An 18,228-nucleotide genomic window follows, 5' to 3' on the forward strand; every position below is an offset into this window, starting at 1 on the left:
TAAGGCTAAGGCCCCAGTTTTCCTCTGCGGACTTTCTGCTTCCATTATACCTATAGAGAAACCACCAGTCTTTCCACAGGTATAACTGACATGATGCAAGTTACAAAAATTCAGTTTTGGAAATCCCAGCATTGCCGTTGTGCATATTTTTCTACAATGTGTGGGTGGGATTTGTCAGAATCCACTTTACAGGGACTGTAAAACGCTGTGGTTTCCGCCACATGTGGACCTGGCCTAAAGGAGTATTCCCATCTCAGACATTTACTTTATACCCATAGGATATGCCATACATGTTTGATAATCGCATTGCTGTTAGAAGTTGCCATTTTTTTTCTCTTGGGAAGGGGTCCAGTGTTAACTGAGTAACATCGACTCCTCACACTGGAAATCACTAGACCCATTCAAAGGTTTACAAGCCATAGAAACCTGAACACCAGTGATCTGTCTACATGACTGACTACTCCTAATGTTTTATGTATGTTGCGCTACATTTAATATCATTTACGCTAATTTACTTGCACAAATGATCAATTTCGATTTCAGCACCAATGCATGGCTGAACCAAGGATATGAAGACTGGCAATTAATATGACAGACTTCATAAATATTTCCCAATGTGTTTAGAGGGACTGGGGCACACTAATGGGGGATCAAGATAATGTGTGCTCTTGGTGAAAGAAAACCTAACTTCACCCCTGACAACAGAATGTTATATTTCAATGGAGGAAGTTTGGCTGATCCTATCCATACATTGCAAAAAATAATCCGCACCGCAAATACTGCAATTTTAAAACGCCCTTGGTTTTCGCACAGTGTTTTTTGGCTGCGTCCCACTACGTGGGGCACTAGACTAAAACATGAACATTTGGACTCTTAAGGTAAGGAACTAGTCATGAGCAGCTGACAGAGCTTCCAGCATAAAAAATAAATGTATATATTGAATCAGTATATATATGACATTTGTTCAAACTGTTATGTAAAGAACAAACATAGGCGCTGCTAATCTCTTAATCCTAATTTAATTAGAATAGTACCAGATTAACCTGGAGGTACAAGTCGATTTAGCAATTCACATTAGCTGGCTGGTGGTTAGATGCTAGATACAAAGCTTAATTTGTTATTTCCATATTGTGCTTCTTTCCAGATTGTACATTACACTATTATGAGTACGGAAAAGATTCTTAACATTCACAAAACATAAAATTTGTGATGTAGAATATGAGGGGAGGACTAATACTTATAAAAAGAACATACATGGTGGTTAAAGAAATACATATGCTTTGCTAAACAGGTCACATTTTACTTTCTGGCTTCTTTGACAGTATATATATACACTGTCTACCATTAAGTATTTGGGCACCAATGCAAATGAAGATATCTGTAGTTGTGATGTACATCACGCCTTCCGCCGTTAAATAGGAAACAGCATTGGCATTAGTCGCATGGAAGTTGCCACAAAGTGCAGAGTTGTCCGAATTCGAGAAAGGGGTAATTGTGGGGTACCATAGAAATGGTCGATCTTTAAGGGACATGGCAAGCGAACTGAATTACCCAAAATCGACAGTGGCCTATGTGATTATGAAATGGAAGGTGAACGGTGATTGTCGGAATGTGCCCCAAGTCGGCAGACCCACGAAACTGGGAAATAGAGATCGACGAGTGCTGGTTAGAGAAACCGCACCCAATCGATGGCTCACATACACCAGGAGTTTCACCAGGCATCCGGGAGTATTGTGTCGATCAATACCATCCAAATCTCTAGGTAACCCTGATGTCCTAGTAAAAATAATGGTATTTTGTATGCCATTCTTGAGAATCCCGATGCTGCCAGAGTGTGCACCGCATGTGTAGGGTGGGGCAAAAGGTATGAACCGGGTTTAAAGGGATATAAAACAAAAACAACTCAACATACAGAAATTATGTTTATATTGCTTAATTCAGTCCAGAATCTAGTTTTTTTACATTAAGTTTTAAAGATGATATCAGGAAGATGGCGGCCGTCAGCAGCGATACACTCTTGAAGGCGAATTCTGAAGTTTTCAACAGCTCTTCTGCACATTTGGATGGGTATTGCCATAACTTCCTCCCTGATTCTGTCCTCAGGGGCGGATCCAGGGCCGGGCGAGCCGGGCAACCGCCCGGGGCCCTGCGCCTAGCGGGGCCCCGCGGCAGGGCCCGTACCTAACAAAACTCGGGTCAGTCGGCAGGGCAATTGCCGAGGGCTCCAGCACTTGCAGGGGCCCCCTGTCGGTCTTCTATCAGTAGCTGCAGCTCCCTGCACACAGTGTGCTTCACACATATACTTTTCCTATTAGGAAGTATATGTCGGAAGCACACTGTGTACCTGCGCATCGGCTAATAGACAGCAGCCAGCCAGGGAGCTGCAACTATGGATAGAGGACGCTCCCTCCTCACCCCCCTTCTCTGGCTGCCCTCTGTCAACCACTGAGGGGGTGAGGAGAGCCGAGGAGGCGGAGCTTATCGCTCTACAGAAGATCCCTGCCGTCTTGCATCTTACACATGAGAGGGAGAAGTTCAGGAAGTGAAAGTAAAGACAGAACACCCAGGTACAGGCTGGAGGGGGGAGGGGGGGTTACTCTGCCTATTAATGTCAGGTATTTGGAGTTATTCATCTAGTTTTGGTAACTCCATGTGCCTCATATTAATAGCAACTAACCCCATCATGTCCCTCACATTAACCCCCTGTGTACCTCACCATAAGAGTTACTGATGTGTGAGATATATGGGGGTACTAATCATGAAGATACTTCATTATCACCTCCATGTCTCTCACATATGTGAGGCACACAGGGGGTTAATGTGAAGGACATGATAGGGTTCATTGCTGTTAATATGAGGCACATGGAGTATCTTAGGGGGCGTTCACACTACCGTCAGTGTCCGATGCTAATGTCGATCAAAATCTTGCACGGACATTAGCAGCGGACACTAGCTGTGTCCGTGACATTCTGCATTCATTTAAAGGGGCTCTATCAGCAAAATTATGCTAATAGAGCCCCATATATGCGTGAATAGCCTTTAAAAAGACCCCGTAAATGTTCTATTAAACCCCGGGTCCATTTTTAAATAAAAGCATTAAAACATATATGCTAATCGTATCTGAACGCGCACCATGGTGCGACGTCAGCTTCGGGCACGCCCGCCTCTTCTGTCTTCTTGTAGTTACGCCCTCTGGTTCCCGTGTCTTCTTCCGTCTTCTTGTCTTCAAATCCCACGCCTGCGTAGTAGCGCTTCCCTCCGGAGCACTACTGTGCAGGCTCACTTGCCAGTCCCCGTAGAACTACACGAGTGTACTGCACGCTGGCAAACTGCCATTAAGTAAAATGGTGAGTGAGCCTGTGTAGTAGCGCTCCGGAGGGAAGCGCTACTACACAGGCGCGAGATTTGAAGACCTCAAGCCGGAAAAAGACCAATAGGAAGCCGGCAGAAGAGACGGGACCAGAGGGCGTCGCTCCAAGAAGACAGAAGAGGCAGGCGTGCCCGAAGATGACGCGGCATCGTGCATCACCTCCCCCGGTGCATGTTCAGTAAGATTTGCATATATGTTTTTATGCTTTTATTTAAAAACGGGACTGGGGGTTAATATAGCATTTACGGTGCCTGAATAGCCTTTTTAAAGGCTTCACGCATATGTGGGACTCTATTAGCATAATTTTGCTGATAGAACCTCTTTAAATGGAAATCGGGTGCATTGTTTTACACTCCGTGCCTGTCCTAAAGATGTCCGACTTTTCAAGCGGACAGAAAAAACCTACATGTCGGGTTTTTGTAAGTAGGGCCCGGCCACAGTCAATTGCCCAGGGCCCCGCAAAGCCTGAACCGCCACTGTCTGTCCTTAAGTTCTTCCAGGGTATGTGGACGATTTTTCAAAACCTTTTCCTTTAGGTACCCTCAAAGGAAAAAGTCACAAATGCTCAAAACCACATGTATTACTGAGAGGCCATATTATCATACTTCAGGGCACAGAGATCCCTCACTGCTATAAAAGGTCATTTTTCTATATAGTCATTGTCTTGTGCCCCAACAGAACCATAGGCATATAGTACTGTACATATGTGCACAAAACTTTACAACTATCAGAAGCTTCAGACTTGTAAGATTCCATAAGTGCAATAAGAGTAAAAGGTAATGTGGCAGCGAAAAAGGATAAGAAATAGGATTATGCCATGGAAGAAGGAAAAAAAACAAAAATCATCAGGAATACTTATATTACCAAAATACGGCAGTAGTAGTATTATATGTGAGCAAAGGTAATGTTTATACTCATGTGACGATAAACCGTCCTTCCAGAATGCTGGACATTGTTTGTGTGGCAACAATGTACGGACTGAAAATGACTATTTATTACTTATCTGCTTATACGTGTTAGCTATTTACATCACAAATTGCATTAGATGAATAAACTACTTATAAAGCAATTATTAAAGACATATAAATTACATCTCTGTTAAGCGCAGTAAGTCTTTCTGAAAGCTAGATATCTGGACTTGACTTCAATTTATTTGATAATATTTTTAAAAAAGTCATTCTTTGAAAAGGTAAAAATGTGCAGAGCCTGCCATCTGCTGGAATCAAATGTTATTGCGATCAGTGACAGTACTCGGGTTAATTTATGTATTAAGAAAGTGCATGGAGGAGATAAATTGTTTTCTACATTACAATGACTTTATCAGGGAGGGTCTAAAATCATAAATGTTGGATCAAGAAGTAGTCAGGCAGGACACTTTCCAAGGACACCATATATTAGGGGTCTTAATACTCTGTATTAATCTGTGAGCCTCCTGTCAGCAGCCATGAAATGATAAATACATAGAATATATGCAAATAATCCATGCTCACTGCTATAGCGGTCTAGTGTCTCTAGGGACTGCTAAAGTAAAGGGCTATAAAATATATTCAATTGACAGAACAAATTTCTACATGTAGTTAGTGAACACTTCTTAACAGCGGGTTATATGGCTTGTGAATATTGGGTCATTTCCCTTTCTCTTCCACTGATTCCTTATTCTTAATGTTTTAGGCTGTGCAGTAATATGTCAGCTTTTCATACAGTTAGGGCCAGAAATATTTGGACAGTGACACAATTTTCGCGAGTTGGGCTCTGCATGCCACCACATTGGTTTTGAAATGAAACCTCTACAACAGAATTCAAGTGCAGATTGTAACGTTTAATTTGAAGGGTTGAACAAAAATATCTGATAGAAAATGTAGGAATTGTACACATTTCTTTACAAACACTCCACATTTTAGGAGCTCAAAAGTAATTGGACAAATAAACATAACTCAAACAAAATATTTTTTTCAATATTTTGTTGCGAATCCTTTGGAGGCAATCACTGCCTTAAGTCTGGAACCCATGGACATCACCAAACGCTGGGTTTCCTCCTTCTTATTGCTTTGCCAGGCCTTTACAGCCGCAGCCTTCAGGTCTTGCTTGTTTGTGGGTCTTTCCACCTTAAGTCTGGATTTGAGCAAGTGAAATGCATGCTCAATTGGGTTAAGATCTGGTGATTGACTTGGCCATTGCAGAATGTTCCACTTTTTTGCACTCATGAACTCCTGGGTAGCTTTGGCTGTATGCTTGGGGTCATTGTCCATCTGTACTATGAAGCGCCGTCCGATCAACTTGACAGCATTTGGCTGAATCTGGGCTGAAAGTATATCCCGGTACACTTCAGAATTCATCCGGCTACTCTTGTCTGCTGTTATGTCATCAATAAACACAAGTGACCCAGTGCCATTGAAAGCCATGCATGCCCATGCCATCACGTTGCCTCCACCATGTCTTACAGAGGATGTGGTGTGCCTTGGATCATGTGTCGTTCCCTTTCTTCTCCAAACTTTTTTCTTCCCATCATTCTGGTACAGGTTGATCTTTGTCTCATCTGTCCATAGAATACTTTTCCAGAACTGAGCTGGCTTCTTGAGGTGTTTTTCAGCAAATTTATCTCTGGCCTGTCTATTTTTGGAATTGATGAATGGTTTGCATCTAGATGTGAACCCTTTGTATTTACTTTCATGGAGTCTTCTCTTTACTGTTGACTTAGAGACAGATACACCTACTTCACCGAGAGTGTTCTGGACTTCAGTTGATGTTGTGAACGGGTTCTTCTTGACCAAAGAAAGTATGCGGCGATCATCCATCACTGTTGTCATCCGTGGACGCCCAGGCCTTTTTGAGTTCCCAAGCTCACCAGTCAATTCCTTTTTTCTTAGAATGTACCCGACTGTTGATTTTGCTACTCCAAGCATGTCTGCTATCTCTCTGATGGATTTTTTCTTTTTTTTCAGCCTCAGGATGTTCTGCTTCACCTCAATTGAGAGTTCCTTTGACCGCATGTTGTCTGGTCACAGCAACAGCTTCTAAATGCAAAACCACACACCTGGAATCAACCCCAGACCTTTTAACTACTTCATTGATTACAGGTTTACGAGGGAGACGCCTTCAGAGTTAATTGCAGCCCTTAGAGTCCATTGTCCAATTACTTTTAGTCCCTTGAAAAAGAGGAGGCTATGCATTACAGAGCTATGATTCCTAAACCCTTTCTCAGATTTGGATGTGGAAACTCTCATATTGCAGCTGGGAGTGTGCACTTTCAGCCCATATTATATATATAATTGTATTTCTGAACATGTTTTAGTAAACAGCTAAAATAACAAAACTTGTGTCACTGTCCAAATATTTCTGGCCCTAACTGTATGTTCTAAAATGTAATATTAAATGATAGAAAATGTGATAATCTATGTTCTTTTTCATTAGGACACCCACTTTTGCAGTTTCGTAGATAACCTTACAGAATATGCAACAAAATCCATATTGGCAGCCCCTGTAATGAACGGCAAAGATGTAGTGGCTGTAATAATGGCGGTTAACAAAAATGATGGCGGTTGTTTTACAAAGAAAGATGAAGAGGTAAGAACTATCAATTATACATGGGATACCAAATGTATTATTTGTGTTGAGAGATATACTATATGATCAAAAGTATCCGGACACCTGGCTAAAAATGACTTACAAGTTTGTGGCGCCCTCCATCGGTAATGCTGGAATTCAATATGGTGTTGGCCCATCCTTAGCCTTGATGACAGCTTCCACTCTCACAGGCATACCTTCAATCAGGTGCTGGAAGGTTTCTTGGGGAATGGCAGCCCATTCTTCACGGAGTGCTGCACTGAGGAGAGATATCGATGTAGGTCGGTGAGGCCTGGCACGAAGTCGGCGTTCCAAAACATCCCAAAGGTGTTCTATAGGATTCAAGTCAGGACTCTGTGCAGGCCAGTCCATTACAGAGATGTTATTGTTGTGTAACCACTCCGCCACAGGCCGTGCAGTATGAACAGGTGCTCCATCGTGTTGAAAGATGCAATCGCCATCCCCGAATTGCGCTTCAACAGTGGGAAGCAAGAAGGTGTTTAAAACATCAATGTAGACCTGTGCTGTGATAGTGCCATGCAAAACAACAAGGGGTGCAAGCCCTCTCCATTACCGATGGAGGGCGCCACGAACCTGTAAGTCATTTTCAGCCAGGTGTCTGGATACTTTTGATCACATAGTGTATATTAACCAAGAGTATACCTATACATGGTGAGGATTAGTGTCACTAGAGATCGGCAAAGTGGATTCACACACAAAGACAGTGACACTGCTTGAAGGGAACTAAATAGGACGCGTCTGTGTATGAAGAATTCACTGTAGAGATGAGGTAGGGGACCTGGACAAAAGATTGCATTGGACCCACAAGACTTTAGTTACGCCACTGAATATAACCTTGGCATAACAACAGTTCTCTTTGTTATATATATTATATCGTGACTCAAGCAGTGAAAAGTTGTATAACTTGTATTACGCAACGTTGGCAGTATGTTCATTGTTATTGCTCGACGCAGCTTTGTCCAGGAGTAGGGTGTTGACTATAGTTATAAGCTTAGGAATATACTGTAGGTAACCAATGCAAACTTTCACTGCTATAAACAGTACTTTATGGTTAGCTCAAGCAAAAGAAAACCAAATTGAAGATCGTTTTGGAAAAATCAGTTCAGTCTAAAGGTATTAAGTGCCATTTTTCCTGTATCATAAAATTAGACCTACAAGCCAGACATGACATTGGTATGTCATGATGTTGCTCGAGAAATAGAGTAATCCATCTCAGTTTTACACCATCCTAGAGGATCTGTCACTTGGAGACATAAAATGATAGGTTTGCTTCATCCAACAGATGGTTGACATTGCATACCTCTATACCTAGTCTCACAGGATAACATTGCAGAATACGACAATGTAGAGGTGACATGCCAATGAGGACGAAACTCAACAAGACGTGTAGGAAATAATCAAAACTGAAAGACTCCAAAACACCTGAGGCCACCAAATATATCTGCAAGTGAAAACCCCTTACATACCTGCATAGCACAGGCTGCATAGAAACCGTAATGCAAATGTCCTGGTATGGCAGGTTCAACCAATGCTGAGATATAAATGCATTTAAATCTACATACAGCACTGGCTTAAAGAGTTAACCAAACACCTCTGCATGTATTAATGTCATAGACATAGAGGGAAAGCCCTTCTCTAACCTTTATTAACCATCAAAATGGTCATTTTTTTGCCAAAGTAGTGTTTGACATGAACATCCATCTTGTATATTTTTCTTTTTCAGATGTTCCTTAAGTACCTCAGTTTTGCCAACTTGATACTCAAGGTGTATCATCTATCCTACCTTCACAATTGTGAAACTAGAAGAGGTCAGGTATGTGGATATATGGTTCCTGCAATAGCCATAATACATTAAAGGGATTGTTCAACCATGTAAAATTTATGTGGAAAATAGCTTCGAATGTTATAAAATAGTAAAAGAAGTCATACTTAGCTTACCGATCCCTTGATACTCTCATTCTGAGACATCCTGGTCCTCCTCTGGTTACAATACATCTTGCCTGGGATGTAAGAAGATGTCTTGGAGACCAGTAAACATCAAAATGACAGTAGTGAGGAATTGGTAAGATGAGTATCATTTATTTTATTATTTTATGACCTCCCCTGAGAAAACTCAATGGCTACCACCACATTACACAACACATTATAGTAATAACATAGCTTTGCTAGATTTGAAGAAAGCAACATTGAAGTCTTATGCTAATGATGCAATTGGTTTACTGGGGATGGCTGATGGCTGTGGAGAAATATGTTAATGTTGTGTAAAGAGACAATAATACTAATTGTAAGGTTTTTTATTCTCTGATTTCTGTAGATCCTGTTGTGGTCAGCCAACAAAGTCTTTGAAGAACTTACTGACATTGAGAGACAGTTTCACAAAGCCCTTTATACAGTCCGCGCCTTCCTTAACTGTGATAGATATTCAGTGGGGCTTCTTGACATGACAAAGACAAAGGTATTTTTGACTGATAAGCAATTGTGAATGTTTATTAATACAATTCCATGTAGACCTTTTAGTATATACTTGTTTATAGATAGTGGAATGGCCAATCTCTTGGTGTAACATGTCATACATGTATAGGGCTTGTGGGATGTACTAGTGCCAAGCACAGGGATGGCGTCAGAGTCATTGGCAGCAGGTGTCCGGTGTATCTTATTAAATTTACTCAAAAACAGCTAAAAAAGGGGGATGCATTTTGAATGTTCAAATCAAAGACTAAACCGAAATTCCATAATGATCCAGCTGTCAGTGTAGGTAACTCCTCAGATATTGCATGGTGGTGCAATGGTTACTGCTGTTGTTTGGCACTTCTCCTTGGATCTTGGAGTTTCTTTTTCTCCCTGTGTGACATAAGCTCCTACATTTTCACAAAAATAAATTACATATTTGTGAATTTTTGGTTTTAGAAATAGTCTGGTATTGTTTGAATATTAGAAATGAGTCTTTTGACCTGGGGTGTCCTTACTTTTACATATGTTAGTAAGTACACACAGCCATTGCTGCTGATGTCATCACTCTGATGGCCTGAATAGTTTGCAGTTTTTCGTAAGGTAATATGGTGAAAGACTAACTATAGATGATGAATGAAGCTGAAAGATAGGGTGTGTTCACACTTGCACCGCTGTCTGTCCTTTGTGAGTCCATGGAAAAGCCAGGTAAGACTGCATAGGAACGGCTTCCTGGCGGTCAGTTCATTTCAATGGGTTTTTAAAGCAAACCACCAGTCTCTGTATGCAGCCTCTCCGCCGTGAAACCTTTTTTTTTGCATGGACACAAAGTCGAACATGCAGGACCTTGTGTCCATGCAAAAAAAAAAAATGGTTTCACAGTGGAGAGGCCGCATACAGACACCAGCAGTAAAAATAACTTGTTTGTGTGCCATTGAATAAGGTACCATGGTAAACAGTCAGTTCCTTATCTTTCATGTGTGAATACAGTTTTGCATATAGGAGGCTCCAGTATGTGAATGTTTTCATAGCATGTAGACATTAGAACATTGGTATCATTTTTGTATGTGCCCCTAATATGTGGCAGTAATGGTCTTGCTAATACTGTGCTCTTTTACAGGAATTTTTTGATCAGTGGCCAGTGCTCATGGGTGAAGTGCCCCCATATTCAGGACCAAGGACTCCAGATGGAAGAGTATGGCATCAGGCTCAGATTTACACTATTTGCTTCCTTATTGTACTCCCCATCCTAACTTCCACTGTTGTCCTGGCTTTAGGTGTATTTAATATATAAGGAATGTTTATTTCTAACTAGTAGTACAGTGATGTAGTTGTAGTACTATGCAGTAGTAGCACTTTCCCATTGTAGTCACTCTTACACCTATCTAATGACATCAGACATATTATAGCAGTTGTTTAACCTCCCTCTGGAATAACAGTTTATGACCAGGACTTCAGGATCTAAACCTGCAACGAATCAGACGACTACCGGTCTTGCTTCATTTCAGTAGGAACTAACACCAATGATACAACACCACACAGGAATAATAAAACATGCATTATACATCTTTATTGAAAATCCATAAAAACACATAAATCCACATATAGCACATATAAAACAAGAACACCTGAGTATAAATGATTCCTGCATGGATATGCTGTAAGCTATTGCACATATGCTGGGCAGGCCGCTCCAGTCACCAGTTACATTCATGTGATACAAGAATACCCTATATAGTACATAAAACCCATACAGCTCAATCCTAGTAATCCTGAGCCCTCTGTCTCCACATGCACTTGAATGCAGAAGTATTAAACTATACAAACTGGCCTATCAGTTATTGAATCATCATAATCCTTCATTTCAATTTAGACTAAATATTTTATTTCACATCCATCATTTGTTTATCTCTGGCCAATAGTTATTCCAGCCAAATATGTTATTTGGAAGATTACTATTAAAAGTATTTTTCATCCAACGACAACATTTAAATAAATTTACTTTTCATTTTTTCCAGGAAATATCATTTTATAAAGTGATCGACTATATATTGCATGGAAAGGAGGAGATTAAAGTTATTCCGTAAGTTTTAATTAAATTAGTGTTATTCAATTTTAGAATGACGAAAGGGTTTTAACAGTGGCGCAATAGATTTCACTTGACGGGTCTATACTCCACTGTACCCATTAAATATTAATATTAGAATGTAAAACATTACTACTCAAACCTGCTGGATCATTTAAAAGGGCAAGAATTACAAGAAATAATCTTTAGAACATGGCAGACTGAAGTTGACCCATTGTGCCCCTTCATAATTCATTATCAGATCAGTCTGATTCAAATACAGATTGGCTGGCTAATGGCGCCTCTCTATAGTATGCAGTACTACATGTTCTATACTGCTCTTTACCTGTGCCAGGATGAGCTGCTCCCTTTGGATGCCATGTTATTTTTCGGGCCTACTATATATATTTTTCAGGATGCTGAGAAAGGTTCTGTGACTTCCATCTTCCAGCAGCTCTTTCTGACTTTTACATGTAAGGATTTATTATTAATAATAATAATAATAATAATACATTTTATTTATATAGCGCCAACATATTCCGCAGCACTGTACAATTTATAGGGTTCAGATACAGACATACATAACAAAGAACGTCATTTCACACAATGGGACTGAGGGCCCTGCTCAAAAGAGCTTACAATCTATGAGGTAGAGGGGGTGACACAAGAGGTAGCAGGGGCGGCATTGCTTATACAGTGTTCAGACAATTTTGTGCATTAGGAATTGTGATAGGCTAGTCTGAAAAGATGCGTCTTTAGTTTGCGTTTGAAACTGTAGAAGTTGGGAGTTAATCTTATTGTCCGGGGTAGAGCATTCCAGAGAAGTGGTGCAGCTCGGGAGAAGTCTTGTATACGAGCGTGGGAGGTTCTGATAATAGAGGATGTAAGTGTTAGATCATTGAATGAGCGGAGAACACGGGTTGGGCGGTAGACAGAGATGAGGGAAGAAATGTAGGGAGGTGCGGCTTTATGGAGAGCCTTGTGGATGAGAGTAATAACTTTATATTTTATTCTATAATGAATAGGCAGCCAGTGTAGTGACTGGCACAGACCAGAGGCATCGCTGTAGCGTCTAGCCTGATAGATGAGCCTGGCCGCTGCATTCAGAATAGATTGTAGAGGGGAGAGTTTAGTGAGGGGAAGACCGATTAGTAAGGAGTTACAGTAGTCAAGGCGAGAATGAATCAGAGAGACAGTAAGTGTCTTTAGTGTATCTCTGGTAAGGAAAGGGCGTATTCTGGAGATGTTTTTGAGGTGGAGGTGACATGAACGTGCGAGTGATTCAATATGAGGGGTGAAGGAAAGGTCTGCGTCAAATATGACCCCGAGGCAGCGGGCATGCTGCCTAGGAGTTATAGTAAGGCCTGAGACTGCAATGGATATATCAGGGACAGATCTGTTAGATGGTGGAAACAGTAGTAGTTCAGTCTTAGAGAGATTTAGTTTCAGTTAGAGCGAGGACATGATATTAGAGACAGCAGAGAGACAGTCACTGGTGTTCTGTGTACATGTAAGGATTTGCTATATATATATTAGTTATCTGCTGATTTTCCCTTTGTGGTCTCACGTTACAGAGGATTCAGCTTACAGTGGTTGTCGTAACTTGATGGAGCACTGTATATTGTATAGCAGCTGTGCTTGGTATTGTAGCACTGTGATGAATGAATATGACATCATTGACCTGTAAAGTGGACGCAGCACTAACCCAAGTGCCACTACTGTGCCAAACAGCTGATGTTTGGAGGCCAAGTGTGTTGGAAAAAAAAAATTTATCTGAAGAAATTTTTATGGATTACCACTAAAAAGTGAAGACAAGAGGCAGAAATACCAATGTTTGGTGTTGGTACAGACTTTAAGGACTAGTTCACATGGACAAGTTGGTAGCAGATTTTGACGTGGAATCCGCCTCAAAATCCGCTGCTCCCATTGACTACAATGGGAGCCGCTCCTTCTTTTTTCCGCTAGCTAGAGCAGAAAAAAAGAAGCAAGCTGCCCTATCTTACCATGGATTCCGCAGCTGAATAATCCACGGCATCCGCGGCGCAAGGCTCTGGCCCATTCATTTAGGCCTAATCCATCGTGGAATGCCGCGACGGGATACCAGTGCACTGCACCATCATCCCGTCGCGGCAGCCGTGATGGAATGTGTACATGCAGAGCCTCGTGTGAACTAGCCCTAATATTACAGTCCAAGTGAATGGATTATTAGTTAAAGAGGTTGTCCCATCTCAAGGATCCTATCTATACTGCTAGCTTATGTGGATTCAAGACTTTTCCTAAATGCATTGCTTCAGCAAAACTGCTTTGTTTGCCTGTTATCTTAATTTATTCACTTCATTGTTTACACTATGTTTCCATAACCATGGACCTGGGGATGCTCTTATCTCTCTGCCCCAGGACAAGTGATGTAGTTCCCAGGAGGGGAGGGGGAGCTGAGAGCTTGGGAGCTTGTATTTCTAAGCTGTTTATCTCCCTGTTATTCCAGTTATGAGCTCTGCTAATTGAATTTTGCTGATAAGAGCATATGCAGGCATGCAAGGCCAGCGGTATAGAAGTGACTCGCCACTGGCTTTATATGTGAAACAGCAAGTGAAACCCCGCCCACCAATTTATGGAGAAAACCAGGAAGTAAACAGAGTTTACAGCCTGCAAGTTGGTGACCGGGCCACTTGGGAATACCCCAGTAAATTAAGCATAACCATGAAGTATACAGACACAGCATTATCACGCATATAAAGAAGATCCACTGCTGCTATCTCCCCTCTGAAAATTGGGTTTACCAGAGTGTAACCTGGAGTATAATGATCTGTATCTCTTGTAGTTGAACTAGTTCAGCCCCTCTCTTGAAAACTAGGTCCAACTCTCCTGGTCCGGCTCCAAGATTTATTTACAGGGTTGTCTGCACAGGTACCTGACAGCACTCTTCTTGAAAAAAAATAAAAAAAAAAAAAAATATATATATATATATATATATATATATATATATATATATATATATAAGGTTTTATTATTTTTCATAGCAGGGACACACTGCAGCACTAAGGCTTAATATCATGTTTTAACAGGAACCCACCAGCGGATCATTGGGCCTTGGCTAGTAAACTTCCTACTTATGTTGCAGAAAATGGTCTTGTAAGTATAATACACATTGCATATATTGGTTATACAACTATCAGCAGAACTGAATAATAAAAATAGTTTTACTATGCAATACAAAAATGATGCTACAAGCCACAGACTCTGCTAAGTGTTAAGTTGACGCTGTCGTGTACATGAAAATACTGAATCAGATCAAAGAGAAATATACATCCCTGAGCTCAGCAAAACATCCTCTATTATATGTTGCCCTCAGATAGGCGGCCTGAGAGATCCACTTGAAAGGCTTTAACTAGTTGTATAAAAATGAATAAAAAGGGGCACACATCTTATCCCCTTTTTTGACATCTGACATACATGTATGTCATAATGTTGGTCCAGTTGTTTAGAGAAGACTCAGGAGCTGAGCCCTCTCCATATGTGGTGGCAGTCGGATGAATTATACAGCAGACACCCATTGGCAGAAAGTTTGAACCAGTGTAAGGGAATTGCTAGTTGTGCAATTCCCTAGTGCTGCTGCTGAAACCAGGGAGGAAGAGACATACAGAGACAGTGAGCCCTAAACTTGACACAGCCCCTGTCCCTACCTATTTGCCACAACTTTCCTAATGACAGGGACAACTGGATGACCATCCCTTCTCTGAATAAATGTTACACAGAACAGGACAAGACAAAACAACACAGGAGAGGAGTCAGCAAGCCGAGGTCAAACCAGGGAGACAAACAGTACCAAATCGAAATCCAAAAGAGTAGTAACTAGGGAAGCCAAAGGTCAGAAGTCACAAATACAATACAATATCAAGAGAAAAGGACAAGTTACAATAGCCAGCAAACCTGTGTGGGTTGATGACCATTTTATAGGAAGTCCAGAACCCGCCCCAGACTTGATTGGTAGATCAGCTGTCAATCACAAACGGAAGGCTAAGATTAACTATTAGAGGAGCAGAGGGAAACCAAGGTGAAGGAGATGGGTGTGGTGAAAATCAATTACAGAAATGAGAGAATAGAGCAGTGTTCAGACAGAGCAACAAAAAACTAAAGCAAGGAATCATAACTGAACACGCATCCTGCACCGAAGTGTGCGAGAGGAAGGTGGGGCAGAGACCTGCACAGATAGAGACGTTACACCCAGTAGTTCAAGTCCTTAGATGATGCAGCATCTGAGCAGTTGAATAGATGGTCTTGGTTCCCTATGTGCCTTGATCACCCAACCTGCTCTGCAGTTGCAATGTATAGTGGCATTTTAGTGACGTAAAATAATGGCATTAAAAACACAATTTGTCATGAAGGAATAAAGTTCTCATACTGCTGAGTGAACACAAAAATAATAAAAAAGTTGTTGCTTTAAAAATTCAAGGAAGCAATAAAAAAATGCTGCAGTGGTATGGGCTTTAATTGGTGGTGTGGTAACCAAAACCCACTTTGAAAACTCAATGTCGGAAGCCTCAGAGGGAAATCTCAGCTATTAGGGTAAGTTCACACTGGGTTTTTGGAATCGGAACCTGAGGCAGAAGCCGCCTCAGCTTCCGATCCAAAAGCCGGGTAGTCGGGACTGAAAGCCAGTACACTGCACCAGCATCCAGCCGCGCACTCCGCTCCAGATTAGGCCCAATGAATGGGCCTAGTCCAGAGGAGGGAGTGTCTTCAGGCTGAATCGCGACGCAAAACGGCCTGAAGAATGAGCACCTCGCTTCTTTTTCCAGGTGCCGGCGCTGGCTCCCGGAAAAAAGCTCCTGAGCAGCTCCCAGTGATTTCAGGTGAATTTGAGGTGAATACGGCCTCAAAACCCTGACCAAAAAACTCTGTGTGAACTTACCCTTATAGTGCACCTATACGGAGTGTCTCCATGGCACCTGTTTGTGAAATGGACAGCCTAATGATTTTATTAGACAGGGTGCTTTGATCCATTTTCCCAGTGAGAGAGCTAATGTCCACATTAAATACCTGCTGTTAGGTTCCTGTACAGACTATAGCTCAGTGTTGCAGGTCCCAGCAGTAGGATAGCCAGTCATCAGTTTATCGTCTGACACAAAATGATTGTCCTACGTGAAAATCCTTTTTCAGTTCAGATCACATAGACAGCTATTAAAAACCTGTTCAGTAAAACTTACATTGTTATTGTTTGCAAATCTGGAAAAATGATAAAATATAATGAATAATGAATCCTGGTTTGTTGCTTTCAGATTTGCAATCTTATGAACACAGCTTCTGATGAATACTTCGAGTTTCAGGTAAAGTGATGGATATTTCTTCATGATATTCATTTTTTTTCCATTATATTGTGAACCTTTACTTAAAGAGGAACCTTCATGTCTGTAGACAGCACCATTATGGGGTGTTCTTCACTTCCCAGCGATGACGCTGAGCTATGAGGCCAGCCCCTCTGATGCAGTGATATCAGTAGCTGAAAATAAGAGCACCGATGTCTCTGGAATCGGGGAAGATGCCGGCAAAATGCAAAGTGTGCTAATTCAGTGCACCATCAGCTTTGCTATAATATATAGCATCTTAGGGGACGACATGAAAGGTCTTCTTTAATCACTTTTATACTACAAAGCTGTTGCACCCATTACCTCTTACTCCAGGGAAAGGATCCAATGAACAGCGAATCTTCTGGTGAAACTACGGCGTGAATTCATGTATACTGTCTTGTGGTTTGCAGCACAAAGCATTACATTCAACAGAAGCTTTTTGAAATTGTAATTTTTTTCCTTCTTATCTACCCATAGAAAGGTCCACTTGACGAATCTGGATGGGTGATTAAAAATGTCCTTTCTTTGCCAATTGTCAACAAAAAGGAAGAAATTGTTGGGGTTGCCACATTTTACAACAGAAAGGATGGAAAACCATTTGATGAAATGGACGAAGTATTAACAGAAGTGAGTACACAATACAATACAAGTCTATGTATTAAGTGTAGAGAACAGTGACAAAGAGAGTCTCTAGCTCTGAAGGACCTGTTATGTCCTGTATTACAGAAACAACCCATTCATTTCAATGATGTGTAATGCTTGATTCCCTCTGTGGTGGCGCTACTCAGAAATAAAAGACTTATTGATAGGTGCCATATATAACACTGGTTGGACTTGTCATGTGCCAGAGGGGCCTTTGGACTTTTTCAGGCACCATGACCAAGATACAACTACTACCTGTGCACTAACTATACTAGCTATGCTCTTGGTATTGTTAATATTCATATTATCCTTATCCCTTTCTTCTTGTAGTCTTTGACGCAGTTCCTTGGTTGGTCTGTCCTGAATACTGACACTTATGACAAGATGAACAAGCTTGAGAACAGAAAAGATATCTATCAAGATATGGTTAATTATCACGTGAAATGCTCTAATGATGAATTACAGATAATCCTGGTAAGAAGACATCCTTCACATCAATGCTACTGAAATATATGAAACGATATGCACAATAAATCATTTGGGAAGGATTCAGGCTTCTTTGAGGATCATTAAACAGTATCTAAAGAAAGGAACACTAAACAAAGAAAATTTGCAAAAAATATATATAAAAAAAATATCCTTGTATGTGTAAGGAATTGGCTCTAGATTAAGCAGACATTGGGCAACAGCTGTTCCTGAGTTACAGTACTTATAGGTAGCTATGTGTCCATCATCATGCATAGAGGGGTGATAGGTGATATCATCCAGAT

The 18,228-nt window shown here is 41.1% G+C and overlaps 1 protein-coding gene across 2 annotated transcripts in view; it reads left to right on the top strand.

Moving 5' to 3' along the window:
* The window catches only part of PDE6A (phosphodiesterase 6A), a 478,514-nt gene that overhangs the window by 17,579 nt on the left and 442,707 nt on the right, over positions 1-18,228 (top strand). For both annotated transcript variants that reach the window (XM_075274668.1, XM_075274667.1), the window contains exons 2-10: positions 6,782-6,934; positions 8,679-8,768; positions 9,270-9,410; positions 10,524-10,598; positions 11,422-11,486; positions 14,534-14,600; positions 16,748-16,795; positions 17,294-17,443; positions 17,789-17,932. In XM_075274668.1, coding sequence (XP_075130769.1) covers positions 6,782-6,934; positions 8,679-8,768; positions 9,270-9,410; positions 10,524-10,598; positions 11,422-11,486; positions 14,534-14,600; positions 16,748-16,795; positions 17,294-17,443; positions 17,789-17,932 — 933 coding nt within the window. The remainder of the gene's footprint in view (positions 1-6,781; positions 6,935-8,678; positions 8,769-9,269; positions 9,411-10,523; positions 10,599-11,421; positions 11,487-14,533; positions 14,601-16,747; positions 16,796-17,293; positions 17,444-17,788; positions 17,933-18,228) is intronic.

This window comes from Leptodactylus fuscus, chromosome 5, assembly GCF_031893055.1.
Source record: "Leptodactylus fuscus isolate aLepFus1 chromosome 5, aLepFus1.hap2, whole genome shotgun sequence".
NCBI lineage: Eukaryota > Metazoa > Chordata > Amphibia > Anura > Leptodactylidae > Leptodactylus > Leptodactylus fuscus.